The following is a 22,519-nucleotide window of genomic DNA, read 5'->3' as shown; positions in this document are numbered from 1 at the left end:
GCAGGCTATTGATTGTCCGGTAACCATATTCTTAATTATGATTATTTTCAGCCTTCTTACAGTTGTCATGAACAGGAAAATTACCTATAAAGACCAAAACCATTTTTTATACCAGTCTGTAAACAGGTTTATTTTTGCTGTAAAGTTGCACATTTTAACATGGCAGTCTACAGGGGCTGACTCAATTGTGGAGCAGCCTCAAGTGGCCATTTGAGGATCTACACTGGTTTGATTTTTCCTCCTTTGAGGTTGCTGCTTCGTGTGGACTCATTACCTTTTTCTTCCATTGATACGTTTTCCCACATGTGGCCTAATATGAAATCTTATCTGAAATTCTAAGAGAACACTTAAGGCAATATAAAAACTCTATTAAGACAGCTAAGACTCAGTAATATGGAGAAATAATCAATAAAAAAATCCCACAATCCTGAAATACTATTTCACTCCCATCAATTATATCATGAACACTTCTATTCCGCCAGCTAATTCCGCTCCCACTAGTGAAACTTGAGAGGTTTCTTTCATTTCTTTCTCAATAAAATTGACATTATGAGGTCTTACATCTCACCTTCAGACCACAATCCCTCAGAGACATATCATCCAGTCAGCCGCCTCCAGAAGCTTTAACCAGTGTCGTCTTTGCAGCTGGCTGAAATTGTCTCTCATTTGATTCTAGTGTGCTGCTCATCAGACATTTGACAGTCTTGCCTCTTTAAGGAGTTTTTTTCTACAATCTGCCCTTTGATATTGACTCTAATTAATAGTTCCCCTCAGCTTCCAACAGGGACTTGTGCAATCAATACCAAAGAAACCCAGCCTATTGACTAGCCAACCTAATGGCCTTAATAACTAGAGACCCATCTCAATGCTACCATTTATCTCGAAGGTCTTGGAAAAAGTTGTTTTTTTTATTCATCCTTTTTCAATAACTTGAGTGTCCATGAGAAATTCCAGTCTGGCTTCGGAGCTCTTTGTAGTGCAGCGTCTGTTCTGGTAAAGACCTATGATGACATCCTCTTGTCTTTTGATTCCACTTATCAAGCTATGACAATGCTATTTGTGCTTGATCTGCTGCTTCTGATCTGACCAATCAGCAATCTGTTCATGAGCTCTTGTTTGTTTGTCTCTGCAATCGCTTTTTCTCTCTCCTTTACCCTTGTCCCAACTGGTCGAGGCAGATGATCACCTTCCCTAAGCCTGGTTCTATTGAACATCTTCTCATGTTACAAGAGAGTTTGTCCTCTACACTGTTACCAACATCCTGCGCAAAGGATATCTCTGGATCCATTTTCCCAAAAATAATTCCATAAGGTCTTAACCTCAGTTTTTAAGTTAGTCTGGTATTTTGCTCAAATATGTAGGTTGTAGGTTGTAGGTCTGAACCTTAACATTTAAGGTAGTAAGGTTAATTTACAATATAATGTTGTCAGGTCTTAGCTTAAATATTTAAATTTGGCATGATTAATAATACTGTTGGGTCTTAACCCTAATATTTAACTCAGGAACATTTATTTTTTTATACATTCCAGGGTCTTATAAAAATTACTCAGACACCACTGGAGGGTCTCAACCTTAATATTTAAACCTGTTAATCTTAATTTCTATTCTGGAAAGCACTTTGGCCCAATGCCTGTCATTTAAAATGTGCTATATAAATAAGAGTGACTTGATTATATAGAGATTTCTTGGAAAAGTGGAAATTTGGAACTAATGGCACCGGATGACCAAAGTTACATCACTTCCAACGATTTCATTGATCTATAGTGAAAGCTTGTACCTCTTCTCTCAACGGGCAGCAACTGGATTTGCTCTTAAGTCAGCTGCTTTAAAGACACCATCATTAGCAGTCCCAACTGAGACACTCTTGATATTCTTGGTAAAGTGACTCAGTAACGTCAGCCGCACAGTAATATCCATCTTAAGTTTGCACAGCAGTTGGGACAGCAGGGGTTTGGCTGCTTGGATGCTCAGTCTGGCTAACACTCAGAGCTGACAGTGTAGCACGCAGTTGATGTTAGTCTGACTATTACTGCATATAACCACCTGCAGTGTTGGGCCTGCTGGCTTAGTCACTGTCCGGGAGATCTGCTCAAACTGAAGGTTTTGTGTATTTTACTGCACCAACTAAGGCCCAAGAACAAAGCCTGTACAGAGTAGAGGTCATCATGGCCAGAAGGAGGCAGATTAAACCTTATAGATATGAAATAATAGTCTTCTGATTATGAACTATGTCTTGCTTGCTCACGTTCTAAAGAGAAAACTTGGATAATACTTTCAATTACAGTTATTTTTTTGCAGGTTTAAATTGCTGAGGTCGTTTTGGCTCCAAACATAAAGGATGTCTGTTGATTTTGACATAACAGCTGAATTCCTTTTGACAAGAGAGGACGCAATTAAAGTGCTACTGTCACTTTCATCAGCATCGAACAGGGTTTTCCAGTTATGCAATGCCTAGTCTGACTTACCAGATGTAGGATGTATGATTGAGACTACATTCCACACAGCATTCTCCTCTTCTTCCACTACCTGCCTGTTACTGTACAACCTCCAGTACAGCAACCTACCACACTGAAAACTCCAAAAGTCCAGTAAGCCCGTCCTGCAGGGTTTTTTTCTGTAAATTATCCATTTCTGTGTGTGCAAATGTTCCCCTAAAACACTTCCATCTGTCACTATTTTGAAGGAACACCAAAGCAACATCCTTTGCTTGGCTCCTCCCACAAGGATTGTGATTGGTGAAAAGAAAAAACAGGTCACATTTCTTTCTCCTGTCACAGAATGATAATAATGTGCAGCCAGACCGCTGTATGAATTAGCTAAACAATGACAAAGCCGATTGCTTGCTATATAAATTCTACTTAAATATTGCAGAAAACATTTAACAGAAATGGCAGTTATTAGTCTTAGTGGATTAAGCTTATATTGACACATTTGCCTACACGCAAAGTTAATTTAAACTACCGTATAAAGATTTAAAGAGAATTAAAATATATTTCCAATGAATAAACTTTGGATTTTTGTTTAAATCGCAGTGCAAAGTACACTGACTTCCGCTGCTGAGGTCACATGACTTCCCGTCAACTGCATGTCCACCAACTTGTCTGCATTCAGCTTCTCTTCTTGAACATTTTGGTTACTATAACAAGTTAAGAAGTAAGGCTCAACCAGCTAAAACATGTGTGTTTGCTGAGTGTACAGAAATGGATCTACTTGTCAGTCAGCTCCTTCTATAGTAATATGTGTCCTTGATGATCGGTATTGATGTTTGAAATGCTCTACTAGCAGCACGAAGAGAAATGTGGCCTTCAGCAGTGAAGGTTAGAGGTTCCAGCTAATCCACTAAAATAACACACAGTACACAATGCAGGATCCAAACAAGAACAGATCTGGCTGAATAGTTGAGTAGTGTTCAAAGCTCAACGCTGCTCCAAGTCTAAGTGCATAAATAGGCTCATTGATGTACAGTATCCATCATCTTTGTGATGGCTGTGGGGCATTTCATAGAGGGACGAACTGTTGGTTCAGAAACGCTTCATGTATCTACAACATTTCTGTTTCAACTCCAGCTGGGGATGTTTGCTGAAGTTATCTTTCTCTCTCCCAATGTTTCCTGTGAGGTTCCAAAATTTCAGCTCACAAAAAAAGGCAAAACAACGATGTTAAAAATGTTTGTGGCAACCGTTATTTTTTCTCATGTGTATGTCGCTTTGGATAAAAACATCTGCTAAATGTAACTGTAAATTCTCTGTGCAGCTACTGTACTCTGGTTTCCTCCCACCTTCAAAGCCATGACGCAATCATTTTTACAGTTTGTTTGGATGTCATGGTTGAAAAATTATAGGATGATCTCAACACAAAACAAACTGTAACATAACAGGTAGTGGATTATAGATGATTAGCATATAAAAAACACACTATTAAGCTGCAACCATGTCCTCCTCAGCCTTTTTGCAGCATGTATATGAGATGAATTGCGAAGTTAATGTCGATTTCTTAGCTCTGTGACCAACTAGAAATCTGCAAAGGTGTTTATGATCAAGAGATGCTGGGAAAAAAATGATTGCTTCATGAAAGTTCCTTACCTCTCTTGGTCAGCACTACGAAACCGGGGCAAAATCATTTGTCTGAAGCTGCTGGTCCGGTCTAGTTTGGGCTGGCTTTTTGCCCTCTTGATGGAACCCTTCAACCTCCGATTGAGAAAACTCTGAAGATTCAACAAAACAGAAAGAAAAAAAAAACATTTATAGGCAAAGAGGTATCACACTGGGCCAGTAAATGTGCTTCTAATGCAAGTTCAAATGTCTCTTTCATGGTTTTACGATACTCACCGGCTGCCTGAAGGGCTGCGGAGTCGTATTCGGAGGGGTCTCCATGCTTGACTGTCTGGCAGAGGCAAAACTTGCCCTGCGAGATTGGTCTAAGAGTAAAGAGTGGCAAATATAAGCAACAGCAAAAAAGAAATGCAAAGATTGAAAGCACTATTTTCTAAATATGTTATTCTAAACTGTTCTAAGCACATTTAACAGTTGAAGTGGAGTTTTTAAGTCCTTCTTGGCATCATTATGATCACCATTAAGTTTTGTACAAGTATAAACTGTCCAAAACTGCCACAGAATCAGATCTATGGCTGCTGAGTTGAGACCTTTTTAAACTATTATATTGTTGCTACTATATTATGTGATATTGCTCCTGTCAGTTTGGTAGTAACTTCACAGTACAGTCAAGACTTCTGGGAAATTGGGTCAAATCATCTTCAGCTACAAGAATTTGGCAGCCAATTGTGAAATAAAGATATTGAATATCAAACAAATTCTGAATTTTTTTCAGGTCAAATCTGGCATCAAAACACATGACATTTCTAGAAGCTGAAAGACTTTTGAATATCAATTTACTGTGTGTTTTCCTACAGTACAAAGCAATCGGTGGCTCTGGAGAGTTTTTTAAACAGCTTGAAGCCATGAACATAATTACAGAAATGTCTCCGAGAGCTGGTCATAAACTTGATGTTGTAATAACAAAAAGAAACAAAATGTTATCTGAAACAGCTCAGTAAATGAATAAAGCACATTGGTACAATATTGCATGAACACTACATCAACAGTGTAACAGCAGACTAGAAATTTGGAATGTCAAATAGCAATCTAATGATTTGAAATGACAATATGATAGTACTTCTTACTCGCAGGTTGTGTCATTACCTGGCAGCTGCTGCTTGGGTCACATATAAAAAGGGAAACGGCATCAGAAAGCACAACACAACACACACTTTTCACAAGCGAGATACCAGCACAGTGAAGCTCAAGCTGAAGACCAACACCAACAAGAACAAACAACTACAGAGCCCAAAATTACCACAAAGAACAACATCGTGACAGTTGGAAAGACACCTGCGAAAACAGCTATTTGTTTTCAGCCATTGAAACTTTTGTGCATCCAAGGCCGGTGGAAAAATGACACAAAAACCTGATGTGAGAACTATATTGGAAGGAAGACTCACTGTCATGACTCATCCTGAAACCTATGGTCTGAGTCTGACTTCAGGCTAGAATAAGTCTGGAACATGGTGGTGGATCTATAAAAGTATGAGCAACTATCTTTAGGGAATCATATTTGATGTTTTCTCATCATGACTGTGTGTATTGACCAAGGAAGATGAGGCTGGTGCAGAGAAGCGTGAGGGCTGGAATACTGCTTCCATATGAGTCCAAGTCCTTTTCTCTTCTTAGAAGCAATGGAAATGAAAGAATAGTTTTGACAACAGAATGAAGACAATTGTGTTCCATGTCGTCAAGCTACCAAATTTAATGAAGCAGATCGACGTTCTGGGAAATACAGTTCTCTGTTTCTTTGCAGAGTCACGTATGGCAAAGTTCAATATAACAATGGCAGCAGCTAGTTAGCTTTAGCATAAATTCAAGACTGGGGAACATCTTGCCTGGGTTTGTCCAAAGGTAACAAAACTTAAAGTAGTCACTCCTCTTGGCAAAGAAATTGTTTTGCACATAAACCTCAGTAAAACATGTTAACATTTTATGGATCAAACAAACAAGATATATTGTGTTATTTCTGTTCACTTTATAAGTGCTGGAAGGCAGATTTTGTTATCTTTGGTCAGACCCAGACTGGAAATTTCCCCGTTTCCAGTCTTAGTGTCAAGTTAAAGCTAACCAGCTCTTGGCTGTTGCCTTATATCTGATTTACAGATATGAAAGTGGCATGATGTCTGCAAGGAAACAAATAACGCTATTTTTAATATGGCTCCTTGATCCCCAAAATCCAGAGGTGGGTTTGAAAGACCTGTTGTGTTTTAAACAAATGCCAAATCGAACCCATTTATCTGAACCAGAAAGTGTAAAAAAAAGGAGGAATGATACCATTTACATTTTTTTTTAAATCATTTTATTTTAGGCCATTCTCTTTTTTTTAAATCACCAAAAATATAACTGTTTGCTCTAACTAGATTCTGCAAATACAAAAAATCCTGCCTCCTCACTGTGACCAGAACAGTCATGTGACTAAAATACAGAGATTTGCACTTGAACTCCAGGCTGTGTTCAGCCTGACAAGCATGAAAACTAATTAAAAATGTACGTAGTAAAATATTTATTGTGTGAAGAGTCACCATTTTTCCCTATTACTCATAAAACCTGAGGACACTTGAAAAAAATATTGTACATTCTGATTTCCAGTTATTCATTTTTTGTTAAATAAATAGTCAAAGAACTTTAACTTTTTCTTTTTTATGATTTATGTCATTATAATTTGGTTATACTGCACAAAATACATTTTCAGTTCTTTTTGCTTCTCGTCTTTGTTGTGCTGTTTCCACAGAGGTGCAGGACTTTATAAAATACATTAAAAATAAGCCCACAGTGAGTTAAAATATCAATAGGCTGCATACTGTAGCTTCATATACAGCAAAGGGCTTATGGGGGTTCAAATATCCTTTTTTCTCTTCAAAAGCTATCCTACTTTTAGCAGAGCACAATTTAGCCTAGGCTTTGTAAAACAAAAAAAACAGTAATGAAAGGAGGAAAGAACCATTTGCATTTATGCATCTTTCAGCTGGTGGCATAAACCAAAACAACCACCAAATGTGTGATCTTTTCTAAGCGTACAGTATCTGTCTCAACATGCAATAAAACATCACTGATTCATCCATATGTAGGCTTTTTTTTTTGTACAGCTAGAAATGCGATCACGTTTCATGTTCACTCTGCTGTTCTATTTTTGTCTCTGATTGATCTGTTGGGGCATTTTTTTTTAGAAATTACCCATTACCCACAGGAGCTGTTTTTTCCCTTTGCAACAGAGAATCAAGACACTCTGTCATCCTATGATTTCCTCGCTCCCAAAGCCTGTAAATAGGCTACTCTCCAGGTTCTATTCTGAATCCCAGCTAATTGTTTGGTATCCATGGAAACAACTCCAAGGGCTTCTACTTGAAGTGTAGAAGATATTGGCACACAACTGCACAATAAAGATGATGAAAAACATGAAGCAACGTGCGGCACAACGCTGTGTTTCTGCTGTCAGACGGGAGTGAAGTGATCGGACCTATTAGCCGGCCCGCGAGGGGGAATCGTCCTCATCTGGAGCAAATATTTCAGTTTCTTTTGTGTCTCATGTGGGGTCGGATCCGAACACTCACTCCACGGAGGCAGAGCCGAATCGATTGAATGACCCTGCAGAGGAATATGTTTGCATATTTCCATCTGCCACTAAAACAGTCACTTGCAAAATGTGGTTATCTAAGCAAACGTGACATATTAGAACACATGGATGTGTTCACATGGGCTATTCTGAATGTAAATTGCTGTCAGGACGGAGTGTGTGGGTGTCAACAGCCTCTAGCTAACTGTGATACAGAGAGAGAGAAAGACAGAAAGAGGAAGACTGTGAGTGGGTGTTGGAGAAACATGCTCAACCTTTAGCATATATATCTCTATTAATACATATTTAGAAACTTTGCTGTTTTTAAATACATTAAATCAAATCATAACCTTTTTGAAAATATGTTTTTTTTCTATTAGACAAAAAAAATGCTGCGGTATTAGAATGAAATCTGCCATATTTCAAGCTAAGTGATCATAAAATCGAATTTTACAATCCCTATCTGGGGAAACTAAAGTTTTTTTTAACCTTGTTAACATTTCCATATGGTGTGTTTGTACTTTGGAAAACATACAATGAGTGAAATGAGCAGTCAACACCAGGGCTGAGTTCCAGTGATAGTCAAAAAAAACACTGATTCAGACAAGGATTTTTTTTCTTTCAGAATCAGTTTTCAGTTCAGTATTACAACTTGCCATTGTGTAGATTAGTTTTAGTGTTTGAGCTGGTGTGCTCCAGTGAGTGGCGATCAGTGAATGTAGAGAGGCAGGAACTTCAAAGATCAACACAAAGATGTAGAGTTACATCTAAGCCATGTAAAGGCAGCATAGCATTATTGTCATGAAAAAAACGCTAACAATCACTTTTTTTACACACAGATGAGTATTCAGAGGTTAAATCAACCACTGGAGAGGACTTGAAATCTTACTGCAGATAATTTCCAAAAGATGCACAAAGACCATCATCAACTCTCCATTAAACTCAGGGCACAAAGTCATCAAACAATCATTACCAACACTACAATTATCCAAACAGTTAATCCACTGGATCAGTCTCTGCAACAACAGTGAGATTATTAGCCGGATTGGGTGTCATGCATGGGGAGTCTGAGTCAAATTAAATGCATTTTCTTCATCAATCGTAATTATATTCAGTGTTTCTGTTATCAGTTAAGTTCATTAGATCACAGCAGGCGACCACAATAATCCCTGATTTCATGCTAGATTACATAATAGTATAACACTTGGTGAACATGACTGGAGGTCTACAACGATAATGGAGGCTCTTAGGCTGTATTTAGCCACACCAACAACAATGCAGTGACAATGCTAGCAGGTCAGCTAAAATTTTTATATGTTAGCATGCTAATATTAGCTAGTTAGCCCTCACTGACACCAAACATCCGCTTTTTTTCCAGAATTGAAATGATTTCCCTTCATCTGAGATAAATAACGGATGGGAATAGGATATACAGCTGTGAATAAAAGTTTACATACACTTGTAAAGATCATGTATATCATGGCAGTCTTGAGTTTTTAAGACTCCTGTTATTCTTCATTTTTATTTTGTGTCTTCTGAAAATATGGCAAATCTGCAGGGTCAAAAATATAAATAAAGCAACTAAAATTATTAGTGTTGGTTTGTAGAAAGCCGTGTTAATCAAATTTTCTTAGTGGCATGGCCTCCTAGCTTCGTGTGAGTGACAATGATTGACTACAGCTGGTGACTCTACTGAGTCATTTGATACGCTCATTAGAATCAGCCACAAACACTACAATGACAAAGTATAAATAGATGTGTGATAATCTGAAGAAGCAAATCAATGACTTGAACAAATCAGGAAAGCTACCTGGAGCCATTTCAAAGATGCTTCAGCTCCTAAAATGAACTGTGGATACAACAGTTGTGTCACAGTGTCATTTAACCCAAGGGCAGTATGGCTAATTACTTTTGCAGCTGTTTGACCAGAAACATCATTACAGGCCTGATGATGACACTGATGGTAAAACATTACCAAGCTTCATCCTGAGGGAAACCTCTGCAACAAGTATCACTTCAATGAATGTCTTACTCAGAACTACAAACGTTAACAACAAACACTCAAGGGATCACCAGAGTAGAGCAGAAGATTTATCATCTGGGGACCACAAATGTTCACAGCAATCCATGTAATAGTTGCTGAGATAGTACTTCAGGCTAACTGTCAATCATTCATAGACCGTATCAGAATAAAGACGTCAATCGTATCATATCCAGAGATACAGATATGAAAAGTACAATAACAACCAAAGTAGTGCCTGTTGGTTGGCTTGCAGAGGCACTTATCAGAATGCAAGTCCCAAGATTCAATGTGAACATTTTTTTCACACGTACTATAAAAGCTGTTAACAGTCCCTCACAGTTTCATTTGTTCAGAATGTTATTTTAGAGACCATGACTCAGTAAAGTAAAAAGTATGGCCCAAATTCCCACAGACAAAGCTACTGGAGCAACATATATAGGTTTCAGGGTGGTTAAGCTGATTATAAACACAATGCAGGAAATATACTGTGCCTGTGTTATGCAATGTAGTGAAGCAGATCAAATCAAGACACTATGTGCATAAAATGACTCATTTTTAGTCTTAAAAACAAAAGAATGCATGTGTTTACCAACAAAATCAAGAATGCCAACGCCACTCTACATCTCAAAGAACAGTTCATTTAAATGAGAATTAAAAGCAGATCTCATCATCTGGATTTTCCCTCAGGATGAAAATCAACATTATTTATGCCACTAAATGCAGTGTTGTGCTCTTTGACAGCTATCATAGTCAGGTTGCTTTGCATGAGGCCTCTAAAACGCTTCTTTGATTTGCTACATTGAGGGTGGATGTTGAGTTTGCTCAGGAAAACTAAGTGAGCCTAATTATACTGTGAATGTCCATAATGTAGACGTTTCAGTCCAGTTCGTCTCGAAGCGACAGCGCTTCCAGTAACAGATCACACACACAAAACCTCGTTATGTCTGGCCTGGAGCATCTGACAATGAGGAGCCTCCGGTGACTCACAGACAGGCCTGCTGGGGCAGATGTCGCATTCATGTCATATGGTAAGCCGCTGTAATTGCCATATTCCAACTAGTAAATACTGTCCATGTCAACAGCCCACCGGTAATTATGGCATGGGGCTTCGCTCTTCTCTGACAGCTCCAAATTTCCAAAATATGAGCAAATATGTCACAGTAGCCAGACTAAGTCCCAACGCAAAGCCATTTTGATCACACACACTACTTCCCCTAGCATTCATTTTGCCCTTTTGCCTGGGTCCAGACTTTTGCATCCGTTTGCTGATTCGTCCGACATCGTGACATGAAACAAGCAGGTTGTCGACCCAATAGCCAAAAGGTTAGGACACACACCACATGGGTGCTAATGCCCTGAGCAGCACATTTGCAATTGGACCATTTGCTGCATGTCAGTTTTCTACTTTCTTTCCACATATTTCTTGTCTCTTTCTGCCATTCCTGTCAATAAAGGCACAAAAAGCATAAAACAAAGCAATCGTTCCATTGAGCTCCACAGGACGACTAACAGTTAGACAGTCGGAGCCATGGGCAGGACGAACACCGTTGTCAAGCTGTTCTAAAATGTTGTCAAGTTATGTGCTGAACCCAAAGAGAATAAGCTGGTCTCCAGTGACTGGTTACATGAAACTGGCATTTCTATCCCCGAGGAAATCGCCGAGTGTGGAGAAAATGTCGTAGTTAAGAAGGAAACAGTGTGCAGACAATTTAAAATACTATCTAATAGCAGGCAAATTTGTAGTTTCTCATTATGTCTGGCAGTGTGAATAGCAATAAGCAGCTTATGGGTCAACATATAACTGTAGGACTTTTTGTAACATAGTTGACATTCTCGGACACAGATACAATTTGTTTTTTCCCCAAAAAAGTTATATATTGCCAAAAAAAGAAATATCTGTCATTATTATCTCAACTTAGTAAAAAGAAGACAATCAAAACTATTTCTGAATAAGCTCATTTTATTATCGTTCAGCTAATAAGAATGTGGTTAAATTCAGACGGTTAATTGGTTGACATTTCAGTGATATCCAGTCACTTTTACCAACAAGTGATCGTTTCCATAATAAATAATTATGGAATTTGTAAAGATATGATCATAAGGAACAAAAAAATACTCGGTTTGTTTTTACTTTTAATAAAAATGGATGCAAGACATATCCCATGGACTTCAAAAGTCCCTCAATTATATATTGACCCTTATATTTTTGCTTAACGTGCATCATTTTACGTGTTTATGATGTATGAAGTATTCTAGTTTTAAAGCTATTGTGCATCTCTTCTGGTAGTTCCTTTAGCTGCTGTGACAGTTCAGTTACCCAGAGAGAGATCAGTACAACAGAATAGAAGAGAATATAAACAGTGGATTAATCCCTGGGAGGAAATTCAGTTGCTTCAGCAGATCATAAATACAGATAAAGAAGCAGAAACATGCTGTGAGTAAACATAAACAATATAAAATTCAAAATGCACAATCAGTGTGATATGCGCTCTAAGTAAAAATGTTAGTGTTTCATCTGTAGTGTCACCAATGTGCAAGAGTAGAAGAAAAAGTGTGCAAAAGGCAAGTTCAAATGACAGAACCAGATAAATGTAAACAAAAAGAGTTTAACTTGTATTGTGATGTATCAGATTTCCTGAAGGAATCTACAAGTAAAAGATCTGTCATGACTCTAAGATGTTAATGTCCTTCCAAGTGAAATAATCAAGTATTTACTACCTACAAATTTTACATTTTATTTATTCACTTAAATGTTTCAAATGTATTTCCTGTAAAATCTCTCTTGCTACATTATGGTCAGGGGCAGTGTAAACCATTTTGGGAGGATATGTGAAATTCCTGCCATATTCAAATAATTTATCCAGTTTTTATTAATCAGAAAAGAGTCGAATTAAGTCCAGAAAAGGATTCAAGTCAGCATGTCCTTGTCACGACAAAAAGGTTTGAGAAACACAATTGTGCTCTCAGTACGGGTAAACATGTTCACACTGGCTCTGAATGCATTTTTGAATGAAACAAAGCGACTACATTGAAGCTAAAACAGGGTGTTAAGTCACTCTTATCAATCAAACAATGAAAATCTTCAAACTTTGCTGTGAACAATTTTCATAGGGACTGAAAGTTGAAGGTGCCACAGAAGATTTAGAAGAAAATATCACAACAAACTGGCACGAAAAATAAGGATTACATGGATAAACATCACAAAGGGGAAAGCAGAAAAAAAAGAATGTTTTTTTTTCCTCATTTGCAAGAATTGACTTTTTAAGCCGATGCTCAAATCTTGCGGCGCTTGTTAAAGAGACTGCCAAATAACTTTGAGTCAAATTTGATTCATCTGCCATCATGAATTCAACCGGCGTCACTTCCAACAGCTGCTGAAAAACCACAGACACTGCAAAATGTGTGTAGAAAGTTAAGGCCATTCATTAAGAGCGAGCTGTCGAAACAATCAGTGTGCATGACTGACGGGAGCAAAACCTCGCTGCGTCAACTTCATGGCTCTTTGACAGGCCGGCAGCGTCGCCCCGGGAGGTTTGACACAGTTTAAGTGTGAGCAGCGATTTACAAAACACAGAATGACATTGGAGATGCAGAGTGCACAGAGACGTACACTGCTGGCATTTAGAGAATCGGATGCTTGACGGAAGAAGGTGTGCAGCAATTGGTTTCTTTTAAATGCAAAGTGGAAAAACATTAGCTGCTAAATACGGTTGGAAACCATTTTGACTAAGTTAACGTTCAAACTAGCTCTGTAAAATGTGCACAGAGCACAAATATGGGAAAAATTGTGCAAAAAAAAAAGACACATCTGTCTGAGCCACTTTGGTGCTACGTTTAGGGACGGCGCTGTAATCAAGTAAATGCAAGCTGCGCAGAAGAGGCAAGAGCTGTGAGATTTGAAAAAGAGGTGGGTGGAGGGGTTGAGGAAGCAGGGGCAGTGTGGGCGCGAGGAAGCCACGGGAAAGAACCTGCGATCAGCTTGAAAACTGACTGGTATTTTTGGAGAAACAGGAGGCGAAACACACAAAAGAAAGTGACTTCCAACATTCTGCAATGTAACCACTATTTCTCTGGGCCAAGACAATATATATATATAAATGCCCTGAGAGCGGAGGAAGGCATGAGAACAGCAACCTCAATAAACAACCTCAAGTTGCTCTCCATCACGTGTGTTTTTCCAGTATTCCTGCCTCTCTGCTGCCTGTCCCTCTGCCTGTGTGTGTGAACTAGCCAAGGGGAGTGTGGCCTAGTTACCATAGGAACGTGTTCGCAGCTTGTGCACTGCTCTCTATCAAACTACCTTAATTTTTTACTAATGTATTTAGAAGGATTATTGCCTCGCTTGTAAATGAGCGAACCCAAATTAAAGAGCTGAGAATGAAATCCGAGCGATCGAGAAGCTCGTAACGGTGACCGTGCTGACAAGGTTCTGCATTATCTCAACACATCACAGAGCAAAAATGAGGTGATCGTCAGCTAAGAGCTCGCCCACAGCATAAATCGCCTCTGGTTTCTTTCTCCCTAACACTTCCAAACGCCACTGTGCTTCTTAATGTCTGAAATGAAACAACAGCTTCACATGTGGCGCTAACTAATAGAAAATGATTTCTCTCGCTGTCCTTAGAGGGAGAAGAAATGGCCTCTTTCATCTGGTGGAAGTAAAGTGAGCATGGTGACTAGGGGAAAGACTCGGAGTGCATCAAAGCCGGAGTAAACGACAAATGGTGCTATCAAACCTGGAGGATGTCAAAATAAAACTCTGGGACTGTGACAAAGCAGGGCTCAGAGGGTGAGTGATGCTCCAGCAGAGGATTGAGTGGTAAAAATCCTCAATATACCAAGGTACTTTTGTAAAGCCTTGTAGTGCTGGAAAGGACTAGAAAGCATGGCAGACGGGTAAAAAAAAAGAAAAAGCAGAGGAGCACAGCTGAGCCAAGAGTGCATGTTAAACCTTTCATTAACCACTGGCGGGAGAGAACAGCACACATGTAAAAACATATATATCACAGAGAGAAATCTTACTGGACCACAACAGACTGCAGGAAAGGCTGAGAAATGACAAAGCTGACAGTGGAGAAAAGTTGACTTGTTCTTGTCTAAAACTGACTCACTTGGGGTTAAAACTCCAGGTCCACCACAGCAAACCTCCGCTTGACCAACCAACCCAAACTGACTCTGATGCGGGAGCCACGTCTTTGAAGATGTGTCCATGCAGCTATATGGCACAGACACAAGTTGTTGTTGTTTTATGTTTAAGTTTTTGACACTAGTGGACCAACAATTACAACACAACAGAGGCAAAAAAGACGTTATCGAGTATGAAAATATGAAATAAAGGAACGTGACATTGAAATATGACCAAAAAATACAAACAAAACTGCATAATTTTGGTTTATATTGTACAAATACAACACAGAAAAATGTAATTTCCAGCTACAAGATGCTGCAGATGGAGTATTTTTTCATCTACATGATTATTCGGCTTCTTCAAGGGATTTGGGAGACGCATTTAAAACAGCAGTAAGACATCATTAGGGACTTATCTCTCAGAAAAGCTAATATTTAGCCGTGTGATTTGAATGCAAAGATAATACAGGGGAGGTTTAATCTGGGGCTACTTCGGGGCACGTAAACACACTTATAAACTTGTCAAAGTCATGAAAAATACCAGTTTTAGCGCTGGAGGTTCTCCTACATCGAGTCTATCACAGCTGCCCTTTATAGAGTTGCAGGCTAAATGTCACAACGCTGCTCAACCACAAGCTGCTACTATGATTAATTGATAAGGAGACACCGGCGTTTAAAGATCCCCTCCAGGCATGTGCGGAGCTGTAATAAAAATACTCTGCTTTGAATATTAATATGTATCCGAAATGGTTTCTACATAAAAAGGTTTAATTACCTGATTATAAACCTTTAAAATAACATCTTTGCCTCCTGACTCGCTGAAAAAAAATGAATCGAGGAATACGCTAATATTTCTGTCAAAGATTTAGCTACTAAAAGGTACAATTACCTGATTATAAACCCTTAAGATTCCAACTCCTGTCTTGCTGAAAAAGGCAAAATCAATGAACATTTATGTCAAAAATCCATCTACTGGATACAAGACGTCTCCTTTAATAATGACTCTGCACAGTGAACATCTCCTACAAGAAAAACTAAGTTGAAGGGCCTTTAATTTCCTCATGCTTTCTGGGTCAATATATAATTGTGGGACTTTTGTATCATAGTTGACATTTTTGCTGTTTTCAGGCCTAAAATCAACATGGCCGCCTAGATCCAAACACATGGTATTTTTACACAAAGAGTCTTCTGAATATTATAAATACAATTGAGTAAAATTGAAATTGAAAGTTATTTGTAAAGATATTGTAGTAAACCTGTTGACATGCCATAAATCCACGCTTGACTCACACACTATTGTATATTAAATAATTCAGAAAGCCTTGGAGTCTTCCAGTCTTTTCTTCAGGAGGAAATGACATCATGTGGAGCGGGTCATGTGATCTGGAATTAACACACTTCCTTGAGAGGTGATTTTGTAATGGGGAACTTAGTTGAAGGTGATAGTTTGTTATTTTCCATATAAAATTTGAGATATTGTGAAAAAAAGAAATATCTGTCATGATTATCTGAACTTAATATAAAGACGTTTTTGAATGAGCTCATTTTATTATTGTTTATCTAATTAGAAGGTGGTTGTTGTTAAAGTCGGACGGCTATTTAGTTGACATTTTAGTGTTATCCAGTCATTTTTATTAATAAGTGATTGTTTCCATAATAAATAATTATGGAATTTGTAAAGACATGATCACAATGAACATAAAAACTTTATTTATAATAAAAATGTATGCCAAATAAATCCCATGGGCTTCAAAAGTCCCTCAATTATATATTGACCCTTCTATTCCTTGTTCTGTGATTAAAATTGGATTAATACAGCTAATATTTTTTAAGGTTATCCAAAACAGGGCTTATTTGTGCACATATGAACAGAACATTTAAGATATTCGTGTCTTTATGACATGGGGAGAAGCCAGCACATAATTTTGGAATAATTTTGGAATATCTCCAGCATGTCACATCTGATTATTTCCTAATTAAATGTTAGTCACTGCTGTATTAGATGCTATCTAGTTAGCACAGAAATCTGAGATGGCAAACTCCATGTATGAACATATTAAGATGAGGAGAATAAGAGGAGAGGTCTGTTGGGCAGTTCTGCAAGAAAAAACAGATGGGTGATATGAGGTGGTACGTCGTCAGACTGTGTTAACTGAGGAGAGAGGCTCAGGATGGAGGAAAATTACCAGAGGGGTAAAAATATCTTGCGTTTTCTGTGCACAAAAAAAAAGAGGATGGGAAAGAAATTCATGAACGGAGGTACAGAGAAAACAATTTGGGGAAACTGCAGGACATGAGCTGGTTGACAGGAGCCCCTACGTTTTTTATATTTTAGAGAACATTCAACCAGACTGACAAAGCCTTTGTGTCCTTGGCAGCGAGAAAAAGCCCGCTCCATGTGTTGCATTGAAGATGGCTGAAGAACAGCAGAATTATGATGGAAACTCGGTGCTGGAGTAGAATCAGCTCCTTGCCGGCTGTCGGGCTCCCGGCTGACAACTGTGACAGAGTGGCAAGAAGTCCAGATTCTCAACAGTTCAGGAGGAATTTAGAGAGATTAATGGACGTCCAGGATTCACGTCTTTCTATTTCGGCTAAGCTAACGGGATAATTCCATGAAGAGACGTGTGAAATATCTCATATCTTATATGGATAGCCGTTTCATGTGGAGGAGGATGAGGAAATCCTGCGAGGGCCAATGAGTCAGAGGGAGCCGGACTTATCTTGTTCCATCGAGTGTGCAGCCTCAGACATTTCATTAACTCAAGTGCCTCTCTCTGCACTGCATTATGTTTTTGGTTAGGATGGGGAACAGTACGCAAGAGCCCACACTGTGCCAGAACTGTGCGATATAATGGGCCATGAAGACAGCGTCCCATCATCGACTACATCTGCTGCCAGCTGAGATGAAGGAATAATGTCACAACAGTAAATAAGTAAAAGCACACATTTTGTCTGCTCAGAATACACAAACACAGCCCAGTGCAAAGTCCAGTCAAAGTGGGACGCTTCTTGGCAAATGCTACTTTAGCCTAGTAAGAGATATTCATCAGTGCAACGTCTATTTTTGTGAACTGAAACAAGCCGACGTGCTCAAAATCGCAGTAAGCTGATTACATGACAGCACAAAGGCAAACCGAAATAATCCTATCTTGTCGTTTACTGTATTTTGACTTTAGTGAGTTAAAGAATCAGCTCCCAGAGGCCCCCTACAGTCTGTGCAGGTGCAGCCAGAGAAAGCTAATGATAAAACTACAGGTATCACTGAAATCAGTGCAAAAAGGCAAAGAAAGTCTGGCTGACTCTAGAGAAGCTGACTGTCAATCAACCATGTCTTTGCACCGACTTCACTTGGAGACAGCAGTGGGTTTGTGCAGGCACTTGCAAGCTCCTGAATATAAATTATATGAATAAATAATACTCTTCTCAGTGAGGGGAAGCAGCAGTGTGGTGCTGTAGGATATTAAATTGCAGACATAATGGCACAAAAGTAAATGTTATGTCATGATGAGCGTAATTTGATGTCCTTTAGGTGTACACTATGTACCTTCAGGATGAGATGAGCTGTGACACTTTGAAGCAATCTGGACGTCAATTACACTTTATGAAAGAGGCTTTGCACAAACCTGTTCTTTCATGCAAATGTGCACCCATAATGCATCTGAAGACACTGAAGACTTAAGGACACGGTGCATGCTAAGAACTTCATACGTGGAAACTCTAATCTAACAGCCATCATTCCAGAGCTGAAGGAGGGGGCGGCCTCTGGTTGCAGATTCTTCCACCGGTTCATTTTGGTTGTGGGCCAAATCACCTAAGCAACGGTGAAGGTCTCCATGACAAAAAGGTTTAACGGTGTCAAAAAATAACATTTTACCAAGAAAATGCAAAAACATTTGAGCACCTGGCATTTGCATGACATTGATTAGCAAAAGTTTTTTTAATAAAATCTGTACGCTGATGTCCCAGTTTGCCTGAACTCATCACCGTGTCATTAGAGTTCATGCATCCTCCAATCCATCACCTTAAAGGACACAGAAGCCGGACACTCTCACAGCTGATACACACTCTACTGTCTGATCTGTCAGGCTGTAAGGTGGAACATCTTTAAACACCTCAGTCACTTCACTGCAACATCAATCTAAACAGATATGGATATTTAGATTGTAAGTTTTGATGTGTGTCGCTTCCCCCTCTGCCCACTCTTGTGCCCAACACTTACCCAAAATCACAGGACTTCCTGGTGAAGAAATTATAACAGCTTAGTTACATCTGTGGATCCAAACTGAATCCGGTGGTGGGCTTCCAGGGCACTTGGGAAGGGGCTGAGGTTCCAGGTTTACTTGTTTTTTGGGACAAAGGTAGAAGCAGTTTGTGCAGACCTGAGAGATGGTTTCCGAATGAAAGGCCAGTGCTGTCCTCCTTGAGGGATATCTCACTCATTAGGCCAAGTCGTTGCGGTGTGTTCAAAGTGGGCAGCCCGCTCCTGGTTTCTCACCTCTATGCTGCAGTGTGTCCGTGCATGCCTTTGTCAAGTGTGAAGGCTTCTGAGGAAAGCGTGAAGCTCACTGTCAAGCGGATCCCTTCAGCTCAGTCCATCACTGAAGCCAAAGCTTCCCTGTCAGCAGCAGCAGCAGCAGGTCTGTTGTGGCGCTCAGCAGCTCTCCTCTGCTTCTCCTCCCTCTCTGCTTCCTCTGCTGCCCGTCCTCCAACTCTATCCAGGAACTGTGATGTGATCCCAATGCAGCTTCCTCGGTAATAAAGACAATCTCTTCTGGGGACGGGTTTTGTCATCTTAATTGTTTGTTCTGGGCGCATGTGACTTCAAACAGCCCCCTGTGTCGCGGGATAATGTGGGGAATCTTAACTCCTTTTAGCGCATTTGGTCAAACCATCCAACGGAGCCGGTTCAGTTCATCACCTGCCACTCAAATGTACGTTCAGAAGCACTGTGCAGAGATTAACGCGGATCCTGTATCATAGCGACGTTAGGAACCATCAGTAAGGTGATGCCTTTGGGCTGTGCCAACTCTCAGCAGCAACAAACCCGCTGCACATTGCGCGCACTAAAACCACACAAGCGTCGAAAAATTCCTCAATTATCTACAGGCGAAATCCCAAAGATGTGCAGCAGCATTTCAACCAAATCTAATTCATGCACAATTAGGTGTTTTTTTTTTTATCTTGGAAAGCGTCTGTAGTTCACCCTGCGCGGCATAACGACGTCCTCATAATCCAGAAATTCATGACGAGAAGGGGGATGAATCCGGTGCCAAATTGACGCGGCGTCCTTTGCGCTTTTTTTCTCTCTCTCACGGTCCGTCACACCTCAAATTTTGGGGGGGATTTAACGGCAGTGCACGGGGAAGGGAGAAAAAAGGGGGGTGCTCGGTAAACGGAGAAGTCTCTCCCTTGAGGGCGGAGATAGCGCGTAAGATAGACACCAGCAGAAACCAACGCCTCCAAAGGCAGCCAGAGTCCGCCCTGCGCTGGAGCAGCTCTGGAGTTTGTAACACCCGAAAATAACACGGAGAGATGACGGCCGGTCGCCCACGGAAGCTGCGATTGGAAATGAAGCTGGGGAGCCACAAAGTTCATTTAAGTTGCTCCTCAGATCCGCTGTGTCAAAGGAGAGATGCTGCAATTAAAGCTGTGCATCTGAAAAAATAAAACATCTCCATAAACTTATTTTTAGCCAGCAGTGATGCTTTTTATAGCGCAGGGAACCACACTATGCGCAATATTTGGACATCATTTTAATAAGCCGGTGCCCTTGAGCACAAAGGCGGATCACAGTGGAAAATGGATGAACTAAAACAGTTCAGCCCTTTCAACTGGTAAAACTAACCCCCCCCCCCCCCCCCCCCCAGAGATCTTCAAAAGCTGCAGATTCACTGAATGTCTTTGTGGTAACATAATGGAATATGCACCAGGCACAGCTGACAACAAACTTTGAATAAGGATCTTTTAGTGCAGAGGTGTCAAACTCATCTTAGTTTAGGGGCCACATTCAGCCCAATTTGATCTCAAGTGACCAGTAAAATCACAGCATAATAGCCTAGAAATAATCAAAACTCCAAATTTGTTCTTTGTTTCACTGCAAAAATGTTCACATTTAAAGAATGATCTTTTTACAAAACATTATGAACAACCTGAAATTTCTGGAGAAAAATAAACTCAGTTTCAACAACATTATGCATCAGTTTATCATTTACACATTACAACTTCCAGATCAGGGCTGTACAGTGGAGTAGTGGTTAGCACTTTCGCCTTGCAGCAAGAAGATCCCTGGTTTCCTGGGATCTTTTTGCATGGAGTTTGCATGTTCTCCCTGTACATGCGTGGGTTTTCTCTGGGTACTCCGGCTTCCTCCCACAGTCCAAAAATATGCTGAGGTTAATTGGTTACTCTAAATTGCCCGTAGATGTGAATGTGAGTGTGATTGTTTGTTTGTATATGTAGCCCTGTGACAGACTGGCGACCTGTCCAGGGTGTCCCCTGCCTTCGCCCGAATCAGCTGGGATAGACTCCAGCACCCCCACAACCCTAGTGAGGATAAAGCGGTGTATAGAGAATGGATGGATGGAACTTCCAGATCACAGAGTGTCTACAAAGACACACAACATTCAGTCACTTGTACCTGGAACTAAACGATATAGTGTTTTACTTTATGATCAAAATAACAAAGGTCAGACAAAAAAACAAGAAAACAAGACAAAATATTACAAAAATGAGACACAAAATGACTAAAATGAGAAACAAAATGACAAAAAAGAGATAAATGACACAAAACTAAACAAAAAAGGAGACAAAATTTTTTTTTAAAAAGCTACAAAGCGACAAAAAAAGACAAGACACAAATGAGACCAAAAAAAGACAGAAGTGAGAAACAAAAGGACAAAAAATAGACAAACAATACAAGTGAGACAAAAATGAAACACAAAACGACAAAAACGAGAAACTAAACAACAAAAATCAGACGTAAAAACACATTAACAAGACAAAATATTACAAAAATGAGACACAAAGTGACAAAAGAACAAAGAGCAATCTCGTATTTTACTTTATGATCAAAACAACTTGTCTGGAAATGATTTTCAATGTATAGTTTTACAAATTTACATTTTGCAGTTGATGTCTTCTCTGTCATTTTTACTCTTTACAAAGTCCTCCCACAGGCCTGACTGGACCCTCTGGAGGGCTGGTTTTGGCCCGTGGGCCGCATGTTTGACACCCCTGAAATAGATCAATGCATACCAGAAACTAAACGATCTAATTTTATACTTACCAGTAGGATTTCAGTCTTGATAATTTGCAAATGTGTGTGTAGCTGCAGTCACAACTATCCTGGATTAATCATAAGAAATACAGTATATAGATTAAAAATCATCCACCAGGAAGGCACATTTGCATGCACTTGCTTGCTAAATGATGCGGCACTGTGGCAAAACCTGCAAAACCTGGTCTCAGTGCATCTCAGTGGCATCTTTACCTCCTCTGAACAATACATGTCTTTTCAACTCCATGTGAGTTTACAGCCCAACTTTCTGCTACACAATATGAGGCTACAAGCCCAAATTGAAGCAACCCAGATTATATCATCAGCGTAATTTTCCCAAAATTTGGAAAGCTCCACAAAGAGCCACAGAAAAAATAAATAAATTATGCAACTCGCTCCACAGGCTGAGTAGTAAAATGATCCTCAAGTGTAAAATC

General features: G+C 39.6%; 2 protein-coding genes across 5 annotated transcripts in view; both read right to left on the bottom strand.

The window, feature by feature from the left end:
• The window catches only part of LOC110965309 (ras/Rap GTPase-activating protein SynGAP-like), a 75,511-nt gene extending 55,184 nt beyond the window's left edge, over window positions 1–20,327 (bottom strand). For 2 of the 4 annotated variants that reach the window (XM_022214343.2, XM_022214504.2), the window contains exons 1-4: window positions 19,026–20,327; window positions 14,788–14,891; window positions 4,329–4,417; window positions 4,083–4,204 (exon numbers count right to left, since the gene is read on the bottom strand). In XM_022214343.2, coding sequence (XP_022070035.1) covers window positions 4,083–4,204; window positions 4,329–4,417; window positions 14,788–14,887 — 311 coding nt within the window. In that variant the 5' untranslated portion in view covers window positions 14,888–14,891; window positions 19,026–20,327. The remainder of the gene's footprint in view (window positions 1–4,082; window positions 4,205–4,328; window positions 4,418–14,787; window positions 14,892–19,025) is intronic. The other 2 variants (XM_022214426.2, XM_022214582.2) reach the window with 2 other exon arrangements.
• Window positions 1–22,519, bottom strand: part of vps72a (vacuolar protein sorting 72 homolog a) — a 113,550-nt gene that overhangs the window by 75,768 nt on the left and 15,263 nt on the right. The gene's annotated exons all lie outside the window — the stretch shown is intronic.

Source organism: Acanthochromis polyacanthus, chromosome 11, assembly GCF_021347895.1.
Source record: "Acanthochromis polyacanthus isolate Apoly-LR-REF ecotype Palm Island chromosome 11, KAUST_Apoly_ChrSc, whole genome shotgun sequence".
Taxonomy (NCBI): domain Eukaryota; kingdom Metazoa; phylum Chordata; class Actinopteri; family Pomacentridae; genus Acanthochromis; species Acanthochromis polyacanthus.
The sequence above is the reverse complement of the archived record's forward strand: the minus strand, read 5'-3'. Positions and strand labels throughout refer to the sequence as shown.